The following is a 12,855-nucleotide window of genomic DNA, read 5'->3' on the forward strand; positions in this document are numbered from 1 at the left end:
AGTACAGAACACTTGCTTTTGGGTACAGAACCCAGGATGGGGCAAGTGTAGGTGCCATGAAGAGTAACCCAAGTGATGTAAGGGAGGAGCACTGTCCATTGCTGAACGAGAGGTCACAATGTCTTCAATGCTTCTGTCCATCAAGAAAACGATATCCTGGCTCCCAGTCCCAGCTCTGCTCCACTCCTTTCTTTCTGGTGGCAGGTGCGACCTGGCCTTCATCTGGAGCTGGACGCAGCTCTCCCTTCTCGTTATTGCTGCTGCTCTTTGGCAGCCTGGAGCTGAAACACGAGACTGTGGCTGTGTCCTGCGTCCTCGCACGTCCGCATGTGTGAGGCGGGGGTCCCACGGCAGCAGCGGGGTAGGGGTGCACAGCAGGACATATGGCTGGCTTCTGGAGGGACTGCGTTTCCAGGAAAACCAGATGAGGGAAGGGATGGAAGGGGTGAGTGGGGTGAAGGATCAGGTGCTCAGGCCAGCCAGCCAGCACATATTCTTTACAGCGTCACTGGGCCAAGGGCTCGCCTTACACCTCCAGCGTGGGCAGAGCAAATTGTACTGGTGGGATATTCCCGTTTGTCCCAGACCCCAGGCCCTCTGAGCTGGCAGCAGGAAGGTTAGGTGTTCACAGGGTGGCCCCCACTTCGGGGCTCACCCCAATGGTGGGGGCACTGCTTGGCTTTCAGTGGATTTAATGGAGAGCCTCCCACAGCCTGTTGGGCAAGTGGAGCAAAATGTCACGGGGGGGGAAACTATTTTGATCCCTTTCCCTGGGGGGGCAGAGGGGAGGGAAGAAGTGGACCATAGTAAATGTCACATGGGCCCGAAGTTAGTGTCCCTCCGAGTGTGGACAGTGCTTGCTGGACTCTGCCTCTCTGTCTGAGCTGGAGCAAATGTGGAAGGCGAGCTGCTGCGAGCAGCTGGTTCTCCTGCTCAAGGAGCCCATGGGACAGCTGGATCTGTGGAAGGACTGGAGGTAGGTCTGGGCAGCCCAGTTTGGGACAGGACACTGAGAGGCAGAATGAGTCAGGAGGGGTGCAGTGACCTCCAGTCTGAAATCCTGACACTGCCTTTTCCCTCTGTGCCAGACTTGGTATTTCACAGAGTTTTTCCTGCTGATACGGGTCATGACCAGTATAAAACACTTTTCAGGTGCAAAGTCTTTTGCACCAATTCTGTTATTGTAACCAGGAGAGTTTTCCAGAGAGTTTAGGAGCTGGGGAGTCCTCTGAAAGGCAGCTCTGGAGTTTTCACAATCCTGTGCCTTGCAACACCTCTGAAAGAACCCAGACGTCCAGTGGAAACTTGTCCTTTTGCTGTGTGCTCCTGCTTGCTTAATTGCTGCTTGTGTGGGGATGATGACAGAGTGATTTCATGAAAATTAATTTTTTTTTTATTCTGTGTATGATCTGTCTAACCTGTGCTAGAATATACAGTTACTTCTCGGATAACATCAGGCTGGTGGTTTGTTGTCAGTGGCAAGTGCTCTTACTGAGCCAACTTTCTGATCTGTTTAAATCATTTAGATAAGTGGCATAACATCTCCCTGGAATGCTGGGATAACAAGATAAACCACGTTCGGTGTTAGGAAGAGAAAGGTTGTGTGTCTCTCCGTATCTCTCAGGAACTGTTGAATGTTTTTTGGTGTTAATCTGCAGCCGTAACGACACAGCTCTAACCTGCAGTTATTAATTGGGAGCAGAGCCAGCAAATGCTGCAGAGTTGGAACTGATATTCTGAGAATTGTGGAAAACAAAGCTGGGCAGAGGAGCAGCAAAGGGAATTGGTTTGTGATAACTGCATGTACAAGGAACAATGAGGGACAGAGGAAGGCAGGGGACGTGTATAATGGGCTCTGTGTTTCTCAGAGAGACCTAGTTAGGAAGATGTGGAATAAATAAGTCTTTGAGTCATTCCCTTTTCCATACTGGAAAGCCTCCTAAATGTGTCGTCACAAAGCATCTGCATGCTGAAGATGTGCAGTTTGATAAGGTATGATAGATTGTGCTGTAAGTGTGACAATAATAAGGGCATGTCTAAACACACAGCAAATGTTTTCCTTCTCCCGTGGAAAATGTTTACATGCACTTCTCAGTGAAGTGGGGGAAACAGAGTACTGGGATTTATTGCTTATGCTACAGGAAGGGAAAACATGGGAATGGCAGGCTCAGGGAGAGCTCTGGAGAGATGAGCTGGATACTACAGCCTCCCCTGAGAGTCACAGGGCAGTGACTGCTTGTCCTCTGCTGGGGCTGCTCCCCTCTCGTGGGGTCTTTCCCCAGTCCCCAGCTGCATCTTCTGCCTGCTCCCGTCCTCCAGCACAGCCGTGAGGGCAGGGCTGGCTGGTGTCCAGCCAGGAGACCCCACGCTGGGACTTCCCTGACAACTGTGCTGGGAAAAAAGAGCTGCTGTGGGAGCGCTTGGGGCTGTGGCTCAGGTGAGAGGGAGAGGAGCACAGCACTGGCTCACCGCCAACGCCATTTCTTCTTGCCATTCTTCCTCCTTTTATTTTCTTTCCCCACCCCAAAGCATGGGAATGTAGTAATTACATTTTGACCCAGTTTCCAAAATCACTGTAGCATAGACTTTGACGGGGGGGCCAGGGGGAACCACTTAGGAATGAAAACCAGCCATTAGCTAGTACCAGAGGGGCAGAACAGCAGCAGACTGTTACAAGTATGCACTAACAGCCTTGTAGAACAACTGTTACCCTGCATGTTTTTATGGAAAGAAAAAAAAAGGTAATTGCATTTACGTTTTTTTGATATTTGATCCCTGATACACAAACCTTATGAGCCCGAGTTCAGGTTGCCTTCAGCTGAAGCACTCTAAGCGCTGAGGCTTGTGTCAAGTGCTTGGATCTTCAAAACTTGGCTGGAGGTTTCATGGCAGCCTTTCTTGTGGTTATTTCTGGCACCTCTGGCTGCCAGTTGGAACAGGGGGCTGTAGATCTGTGGGGAAGTGGAAAGGAATGGGTGTGAGCTCCTGCACAGAGCAGGAGCCCTGAATAGCAACAGGCTTGGGTTAAGATGGGGTTTTGAAATGCGCAGAGACTCGGGGAGCAGATGTAAGTATGAAAACCAAACCAATTTCCTCATTCCGGCTATTAATACGAGAGGGGGGAAAAAAGGTCCTTTGAAGTGATTTCAAACAGCAGTTAATATCCCGTGGAATCTCCCCGTCAACTCAGTGAGGAGTCTTGAGTGAGAAGCTGGAATGTAACCTCACAAAATAAGACAGGCAGGAAGGGAGAAAGGAAAGGCCTGAAGACATTGTCCTGAGCGATGGGAATATAATGTCTCCCACCTTCTGCTGCATTGGTATTGCCACTGCCTCGGCTGCCACTGCGGATCAGGGCTGGCACCTGGAATAGTTACACCATAGGCCTAGGGGTACCACTGGTGCTTGGACACGGATCACACTGGATTACACTGCCTGTGCTGCAGTGTAGGAACAAAGGATGTCAGTGGCCTCTCTGCATTTCCCATCACAAGCAAGGCTGAACATGAAGACAACATCATGCCCTGGAAGGCAGCTCTTGGCCGCTCCACTGCAGACCACAGCTTTGTAAGAGAATGCTCTGGCCGCAGAGGACAGGCTGGTAGGTGCCTTGGGGATGTCCCCTCCCTTGGTGGGGAAGGACGGGGCTTTGAGGTGGGACCACGAGTGTGGGGGAAAACACAGGCGAAAAGTTGAAGGCTCTGAGAGATGGAGATATTCCTCGTGTGTTTGTGTTAACCAAAAGATACGTGAGATTCTCCAAAGGCAATATTTTATTCTGGTGTTATGTGCAAGCATAAAGCGAAAGCCTGCCCTTTGACAGCACTCATATTTTCTTAAAACGCTCCACCAGAACACGCTGTCCCAAATATCCATCAGTACTCCATCATACCCGAGCCCCGTAAAGCACACAGCGCGGGATGTTGTCTCAGGACAGCCGTCTCCTGTTGCTACACAAATGTTGAGGTGAAGCCCTAGTTTATTGGTTTTTAAGGCAGAAGATATTGTTTCTGCACATTTTTACTTCACACAGTGCCTTAATTTCTATTAGTCTTAAGATGATATGCCTTGGATTTATTTGGCTTACTGGAAGGCTGGAGGAGCTGAGGCCAGTCGGATACTTCATCTCTCGTACGTGGCAGCCTCGTCCTCGTGGCTGTTCTTGCAGGTCAGTGCTTCTGAGGTTCCACTGCCTGCCCTTCCTGGATCTGCCAGAGCACCAGGCACTCCTTGCCCTTGAACTTCTGCTCCCCAAATCGCCTCCTTCCCATGGAGAGGAGCTTGCATGTGGGCTGTTGGCTGCAGCCTTTTGTAGTGACTGCTGCTGAAGGGAACCACGAGAGGAATTTAAAAAGGTGGTTTCAGCAACAGGTCTTGCGGGCAGGTTTCTCCTCTGAACTTCCTGGTGCTGCCTCACATGAAGTGCACAGCTCAGCAACTGCTGAACGTGGGGAGCAATGCCCAGAATGTCATGGAATCACAGAGTGGTTTGAGTTGGAAGGGTTCTAAAATCTCACCTCATTCCATGCCCCTGCTGTGGGCAGGGACACCTTCCACTGGACAGGAGTGCTGGATACCTGACAGGGCTGGCCAGGGAAGGTTTTCATACTTACAGGTATCTATCCAAAGGTTTTCCGATGGACTGCGTGGCTTCTGGGTGGTATCAGCATAGGTTGCTTCTCCCTTCCGTTGGGGTGAATCCCAAAGATCTGGGGCTCCACGCTGGGGGTATTCCTTGTCTACCTGCACGTGCAGGAGCTGCTGTAGCAGAAAAACTGTGGAGCTGGGAAGAGCACTGAAAGAGCAGCCAGCTCTCAGGGATGCTTTTTCCCTTCTGTTTTTGGCCTTGTTTTGACTTGGACAACACATTTCTCCAGTTTCACTTTCACTCTGCTTTTTTTTTTTTTTTCCCCTAGAATGCTTTGCTCTTCAGACTGCCCTAAAGTGGCAAAGCCCTTTCGGAGTTGTATGTGCTCCTGGGGAATTGCTGTTTGCTCTGAACTAGTCTGTTTCTGTTGGAATTACCAAACAAATAATTTAAAAATCATTTAGTCCTCAAAGCTTTATTTATAGAGCAGACATTTCTGGCTAAGTGTAACCTGCCAATGTTTGGTTTTCAATGTTTTGTTTAGGATATGTTGGTATAAAAGATGAGAGACAGAACAAGAGATGTGAAAATCCAAAGCAGTGAATGATAATGCTGCTGTTTAATTATTTGAAAAGAAAACATTTCTGATGACCCAGGATGGACAATGGGATAATAAACCAAACCCCTACCCAAAGGAAAGAAAAAAAAAAAAAAGCAAACCAGCAGACCAAGCCAACCTTTGATGTGTGGCATCATAAATTGTGTCCTGCTTCAAATTGATCTGGAGTTTAGAAATTAAATGATAGAAGGGAATATATGGTGGAGTTACTGTATTGTAAGTACCAGCTGCTCCTGGGTAGCCTTTTTCTTCATATCAAAAGAGGGCCTGCAGAAGGAAAACCTGGCAACAACTTGAAAATTTAATCAATGGAAACACACTTGTTCCCTGGGAATAAAGAGTCTGTATTAGTACAATCGGAAAATGGTTAAAGGCAAAGAGCTGAGGTGAACTGAGAAAAAGAAGAAGAAACACTGAGATGAATATCTGTTGTTTAAATTGGCAAAGTAAGGGGAAAAACAGTGTTCCAAGAACAATAACCTAAATGGCACTGGAAATCAATTAATGATGGATTGGCTGGGGCTGAGCAATACAGATCTCCATAGATTTACTGTGTAGTTTGCTGTTGTGGTAGCTTTATAGCTTTTTTTCCAAGTGTCCATTGCAGGACATCACTTGAGAAGGACGCTCAGGTGTGTATATGGTTGGATTAGGTAGAGAAGTTTGGTGATTTTTCAGTACAGGACCTGTGTTACTGATGGTGTATTTCGGATTTCCTGCTGCTGCTGCCATTTGGCATCTCCAAAGCCCTGTGGAGGTGTCCCAGATGGGATTTTTTTACATCAGGAAAAGATGTAGTCTTGAATTAAGAGGATCACGGTGACCTGTCATTCCATTTACTTTCCTGCAGGATATTGGCTGCTCGAGACCAGATTGCTCTCAGTGTCAGGAGGCAAGGATTCAATTTTAGAGGAGCAGGCAGGAAGCAGTGTACATCAGGGAAACTATCTCTAATCCTGATGCCTGTCACCATCTGCTTGTGGGAACTTATCTTCAAGCAGAGGGTAAGAAGGCTGGCTGGGGGGCTGCTGAGCTTTGACAGCAGAAATCCAAGTGAGTTGCAGGTTTATCTGTACTAGTCATGTTGTTTGTTGGACTTGGCCTTACACTGAGAGAGGGTGAGATTTCTCCATGTCCTTCCAGTCAGCGATAAAATATTAGAAGCTTTCCTGAGCTGGTGCACAGGAGGTGAGGAGGATTTTGATAATGGTGGTGGTTATTGGTCTTGTAAGGATTTGGTGCTCAGGAGAATTGGTCTGGAGCACAATGCAGGTGCTGTACAAATGGGCTGGAATGCTGGTTGGCCCATCCCTCTGGGATTTCTTTGTGGTTTGTTTTTTTTTTTTTTTGGCTTAGGATGCCAATAGCTGAGGAATGAGGAAGAGAAAGAAACCCATCAAAATGACAGCTGGGGAGAAACTGGGAACAGAATAAATCCTCCTGATGTAAATTAAATACTGCTCCTCCCATTTGCCCACCCATACTTATCAGAGAGCAGAGAGGCACTTCCAGGTCTGTACCCCATTTTCATGGGGTTACAATGAGCCTTGTGCTGCAGGGGGCTGACTTCAGCCCTGGATTTCCCTCCTGCCCTGATTTGTGAAAGGATCCGTGTCCCTTCTGACCTGCTTTCTGCCTGAACTTGCTCCGAAGCAGAGAGCAGGCGATGTGTTTGAGAGCACAGAAGTGCTTCAGTCAGCTGGGCTGCTCCGCTCTTCCTTAGCCCTCCCCTCCTTCCAGAGAGGTGGGAGTATTTGTTGTCCCAGCGTCCTAACAGCTGGAGGTGGCGGAAGCACGTGTTTCGGCATCCTACGCTCTGGTGGGTTTTGTGGGTGCAGGAACAAACACACTTTCTTTATTTTAACAAAGCCCTGCGTTTTTGGCTCCGACCAGAGGCTGGTTTGGCCTCGTTCCCTGGAGCAGGGAGCAGGACATGACTTGAGGCGGGTGAAATCTGCTTTCTCCGCTGCTCCCCAGGGCCGGGGCTCACCACCGAGGGGACAGCGGCCACTCGCCCCTCTTGGCGGGCTGGAGCTGGGGTTGGCTGCTCCGGGGGTGCCGGGGGAAGGGGGGCTGGTTCCCAGCAGAGGGCCCCCGAGCAGCGCCGCAGGCTCCCGCCCTGCGCTCTCCCGGCCCCGAGCAGCGAGGGGGCTCCTGGCGGGCAGGGATGCAAGAGGTGCGGCGCTTCGGTGCGTGGAGGAGTTTGCTCTTGCTGAAAAGATAAGGGATGTTTTTGCTAAGAAATATGAGTGTTTTAGGAAATTCAATCCTGGAAGTTGGTAGGGGACCAGCAGGTCTCACTCACAGGTCTGTGCAAAGCCCAAACCTGTGTTTGGGCTCTTCTTCCCCACAGCTCTTCTTGTGCTCTGAAGGAGGGGACTGTTGTGACCTGAGTGGCTCCCCGAGTGCTCCAGGGTGGCTCGTTGCTCTCGAGCAGACTTGGTGCATTATTCATGAGAAGCACATCAAGGGCACTGCTGCCAAAAGCCCCTTAACTCTCCAGCATTTGGCTCTCTTGCCTCACCTGAATGTTTCTCAGCACCTCCTGTTTCTGCCTCTTGCAAAAGATCGAGCCAGGGGAAGTGAGTGGGAATTTGGCAGTTGGCTTCCAAGGGCCCTGCAGTGGTTTCACAGGGAGTGGGAAGGCAGGCAGGGCTGAGCTGGGACTCTTTACTGAGCCAGCTCCCCACTGCATGTTGTTTTCACAGCTAACTGAGGCGGGACTACTGGAAAAAGCAGGACCTGCTAATCAAGTTTTTAAAGCCAATAGGTTTGCTCACCTTAGACCTTTACTAATCAGCTATCAGGGAGTGCTTGCTGAGACCCTGTTTTCTGTCTAGATTTCCTGGGAATTGGATGGAAAGGACAGACAAGTCCTGATTCTTGATGACTTGAATACAAATCTGAGAGCTACAGACTTGCTTTTTGTAGTTCCCTTGGAAATCAGTGCTATTGGACTAATTCAGCTGTAATACTAAGGAATGCAGTGTGGGAATTTGTTCCCTTGAATTCAGCAGCTATAATGAGCTGCATGACTGTGTCTGCGTAAAACAAACAGAAAACCCCCCAACACCTCAGGGTCATGAGGAAATAGCTGTGAACAAGGACTGAGTCCTCAAAAATGTGTGTGGGGAATTTCGTTGGTGTAAAGAGGATCTCCTGCATGCACAGGTGTGTTCAGGGTGAGCTGCTTTTGTAATGATGACTTGGCACCGACGATTTGTCAGCCAAGGCAAAGCCTCTGAGACAAGCACAGTCTGCGGTCTTTCTGCACCTAGATCCTTCCATTGAGATCCTTTTATCCTCTGAAACTTCCTGACTTAGGCTGAATTACTCCTGACTTAATCCAACGTAAATATTGTATCACTGGGTAGTCTGCACAAACCCCTGGAAGTGCAGGAGCTGCCAGTTTCCATCTCGTTCAGCGTCGCCTCTGACTGACAACGCTGTGGTCAGCATGAGCGGCTTCCGAGGAACCTACCAGAAAGGCTGCAAGATGTATTTATGGAATAACCTGCCCACAGGGAAAGTTCTACCCTTCCAGTCCCACCGAGCATGCGCGTGTGTATGTTCTCTAATCTTCACCATCAGAACTTTGCCTGTTCTCATTATCCATACACATGTCAGATGCTGTCATTGACAGCGATACCTTGCGTGACCTCGCCGGAAAACGAGTTCCTGAGTTAGCTGAGTGAGGAGAATGTGTGTGTGCTGGATGATGAGGCAGCCAAATAATTCCCATACGGCAGCAGGCATTGTGGTGAAGGTGGTATCCTGTCCTGTGCCCTGCTGAGGCATTGCCTTAGCTGGGATGGGAGGCTGGCGTTGGCCAAGGCCGACTTTGTGCCTTGTGAGCAGGGCTGGATCCAGCAGGCTCGAAAGGCAGGTTCGAACAGCCAGCCAAAGGCTTCCCGAGCCAAACTGCTTCTCCGTGGCCTGTTCAGCGAGGGGAAAGCTAGCGGGCTGTGGGCCTGAGTGACGAGCTTATCTCCGGTTCTTAAATCAAACAGAGAAAATATTGGAAATGGCTGGGTAGGTTTGGAGCGGGAACGTGCGAGCCAAGCCGTGTAAGAAATGCCAAAAGGTACATATATACAGCGCGTCCGACAAGTCGGCTCTAGCCGGCGGGTTTTATTTTGTCAGTCACGATGACAGACAGGATTATTAGTGCATTTTACTTGGGTGTTTCTCTGCACAGAGAGCGTACTCATTTTCAAACTTGGCCGAGACAACTGCCCTGGCTCTTGATTTAAGGGCTTCTGGAAATGGCTCTGATAGGGTTTTAGATGATTAAATGTAGCGATGGTATATTTAAAGACTGACTTGGAATCATGCATCCTAATGGCAAAACATTTTTTTAGCCAGAAAATCCAATGCACAGGTTTAAAGTGACAGTATGTGAAGTTACAGTGAGGTGTGAGGAAAACTGGAATTGGTAAGGGAGTTATTTAGGTTTGTTACTAAAATAGCGAGCTAAGAGCTATTTGTGGCTCTGAGTGCTGCTGAGGAGCATCCAGGAGGTGCTTTCACTGAGGGATTGCAACCTTTGGAGGGATCCCAGAACCCCCATGAGTTGCCTAAGTGGCAAGAAGCAACACCAATCTTCTCAAGTGGCTAATGTGTCATTTCTTCAGGAGCTTCCCAGGTCATTTAAAAATAAAGTGAAGGTACAGACTAACTGGCACATCATCAGGGAGTTAGAGCATGGAGAGAGCAGTCCTTGCTTCAGAGCCTGTGGAAGAGGGGAAGAGTTGGGTTAGGTCTTGAGTATACAGAGGTTCCCAATTGATTTGGTTCTCTGCTTTTGTTAATAAAGGACTGTCATTAGTTGAAATGAAATACAGCTGTGAACATGGGAGTCATCACTGTACCCATTGGAAACTCACTGGTTGGTGAAGAACATGTACTTAGGGAACTGATTTATCAAAGAGAGCAGTGGAGCCCAAGTCCTGACCCATTCATGTGCAGACCACGGCTCTGACATCTTTGAAGAAAACATTAACCAGGGTGAGGGGACAGTGGCTTAAAGCCAATTGTCTGTTCTCAGGGGCTGGTTGACAGCAGCAGGGGAGAGGAGGAATTCAGCAGGGGCATCCTTTTGCAGTGCTCTCAACTCCACTCTGCAAGTGCTGTGGCTTCTGTTGCTGCTGCTTTTTTGCCCGGCCAATGGATTGCATGTCATTCCCTAGTACGGAGTTTAGACAGGTGACAAAAGTGGAACTTGGTAGTGAGGAGCAGCCGAAGAGGCAGTTGCCTGTGGTAATCCTAAACCTTGCCGAAGAAGGGGAGTTTTCCCCCTACAGAGCTACAATAGCCTCCTTTGTTCCCCTGAGAGTCTGTGTCCTTCCCGTGATGGATTGCTGCTCTGCCATGTTCCTTGTGAGCTGTTTGCAGAGCTCTGGGCTTTAAAAATATTTTATGGATCTCGTCACCTTGGCCTGGACAGTCAAGCTGAGGGCAGGAGCCACAGCTGACTGAACAAGATGTCGAATATTGGCACTGCTGCTCTCATCCAACACCAGTCCAGAGGGAACCTTTGGAAGTGATTAGTGTCCATAGAAGCGTGTGTGCAGGAGAGAGGAAAAACGAGGACTAGACTGGTGAACAAGGTGAGCCTTGCCGTGCTGGAAGCTACATGTAAGGTATTATTTCCTTGGAAAATTATCATGAGGTGACCGAATGATGGTTTCTACATTTTCCCTGGGGTGTTTTTTCGTTGTTCTTGTTGGGGATGTTTTTATGTTTTTGTTCGGTTGCGTTTTGTTTGGGTGTTTTTTTTCCTCTGTGCCGTGTCCTTTACGACCCAGATGCGCCCTGGGTCGTGCGTTTCCAGTGGCAGGGAGCGACACACGCTCGCAGCTCCCCTGGGCTGTGTCCCGGGGTGCCATCCTCCCCGTCTCCGGCCGCGGGGCTCCGCACCTGCCCCGGAGCGCGGGGCTCGGGGCGGGGAGCCGCAGACCCGGCCCGCAGACTCCTCCTCCGGGCTCCCCGCCCCGGGCCCCGTGACGCCGAGCGGCGGCCGGGGATGGGATGGGACGGGACGGGCCGGGATGGGAGCGGGCAAGGGGACGGCCGAGCCCGCCGGCGGCTTTAAATGCGGGCCGGGCCGGCGCCGCCAGCACAGCCGCGCCGCTCGCTCGGGCTGCCGCGGGCGCTCACCCGCACGGACACGGGCACGGGCACGGAGGGGCAGGTGTAGGGCCGCCGCCATGCCCCGCTGAGCCCGCCCGCAGCGCCCCCGCAGCCCCCGCCCGCCGCCCCGGCTGCCCCGCAGCCGCCGCCCGCCGCCAAGCTGGAGGAACGCCGCAAGCCCGAGCCCCGGAGGTGAGCGAGCGGGAGCGGCGGGGGGCAGCGCCGGGACACGCTTTTCTCTCCTCGCTCTCTGTTCTCGGTGCCCAGCTCAGCTGGAGCCAATTTTAGAAACCTTTCGCGGTGTTTGAAAACTTTTTTTTTTTTACGGTTTCGGTTCATCTTCAGCGAGTTGTCAGCAGCCGCCGGGTCGGGGGGATCCTCGTCCCTCCCAGAGTTTCAGTTTTCCACCTGGTGTATGGCCGTACGGGGTGTTTTATTATCCAAGACCAGCTCCTCGCTGCTTGTTTGCCCTTTTGGCGCTTCGTGTGGAACGCTGCCACGCAGAGCGAGAGCGCGCGGGGGAAATGAAGATTTAACCATCTTTGGGCTTGGTTTGTTTGTTTGTTTGTTTGTTTTTTATTTCTACAACGTTAGTTATTAATGTATTTCTCCTCCCTTAGGAGCGCACCTCTTGAGCACTCGCGTTCAGGAGGAGCCGGTGCACTCGGATGTGCCGAGAGCTCCCAGGGCGTGGGAAAAGGCGCCGGGCTCTTCCAGGAGCGCGTGGCTCGGGGCGCGGCGGGAGCCTGCGGAGTCGTTCCGCAGAGCTGCTCCTCTTGGTGAAGTTGGGTGCATGAGGGGCGAGGTTGGGCCCTGGGGCAGATCCGAGCGGGAGCAGCTCCGATGGAGAACTGCTCCACGTACTAAATATAGGGACTTGCGCCTTTCGTGTCAGAGAGGTGCAGTTACTATGCATCTAAATGTGACTTGGTGCGTGTGCTGCCGGCTACTTAGGGGCTTTGTTCTTCTGGTTGTTCCTGTAATGGGTCTATTTCCCATTTAAAAAAACCCCAAACTTTACTAGGTGGTTTTAACAAAACGTGTAGAGTTGCATATTGTGTGTGGGACAGAATATGGTGCTAAGTGATAGGCTGCAGGAATATACCTAGTTCTTATTTTGGTTGATATCAGTAGGAAATTGGGCATTAGAGCCTCCCCTGACCAAAAATCCTTTAGGCACCAGAACCTCAGCAAGTATTTAATGAGAACCTTCATTTTGTTGTTACAGTTTCCAGTCCTGTGCAGAGTGATTAAACAGGACTGTTTGCATCTCTGCTTGCTCAGAGCATGTACATGAGCTGATCCGTCCTAATCTGTGCTCTTCCTTCCCTGGCTGCCGTTCTGTGCTCAAAGACCTTTCCTGGTGACTCTGGTTGTGTCGGAGGATGGGTTCAGTTTTGCAAAGCCTGGTTTCAGCTGGTGATTTTAGCTCTCAGTAACTTCACCTGCCTGTGAGGGTTGTTGGGATCCGAAGGGCAAATGTTAATGCAATCTGCTTCTTCATCATTTCACCCCT

At 50.5% G+C, this 12,855-nt stretch overlaps 1 protein-coding gene across 6 annotated transcripts in view; it reads left to right on the plus strand.

Annotated features, from left to right (window-relative positions):
- The first annotated feature begins 629 nt into the window (after nt 1–629).
- Nucleotides 630–12,855, plus strand: part of SLC4A4 (solute carrier family 4 member 4) — a 120,936-nt gene continuing 108,710 nt past the window's right edge. For 2 of the 6 annotated variants that reach the window (XM_051769379.1, XM_051769380.1), the window contains exon 1: nt 632–976. In XM_051769379.1, coding sequence (XP_051625339.1) covers nt 894–976 — 83 coding nt within the window. In that variant the 5' untranslated portion in view covers nt 632–893. Of the gene's footprint in view, nt 977–11,347; nt 11,532–12,855 lie in introns of those variants that run through there. The other 4 variants (XM_051769384.1, XM_051769382.1, XM_051769383.1 and 1 more) reach the window with 4 other exon arrangements.

This window comes from Manacus candei, unplaced genomic scaffold (assembly GCF_025592945.1).
Source record: "Manacus candei isolate 608988 ecotype Guabito, Panama unplaced genomic scaffold, ASM2559294v1 h1tg000107l, whole genome shotgun sequence".
Classification (NCBI taxonomy): Eukaryota; Metazoa; Chordata; class Aves; order Passeriformes; family Pipridae; genus Manacus; species Manacus candei.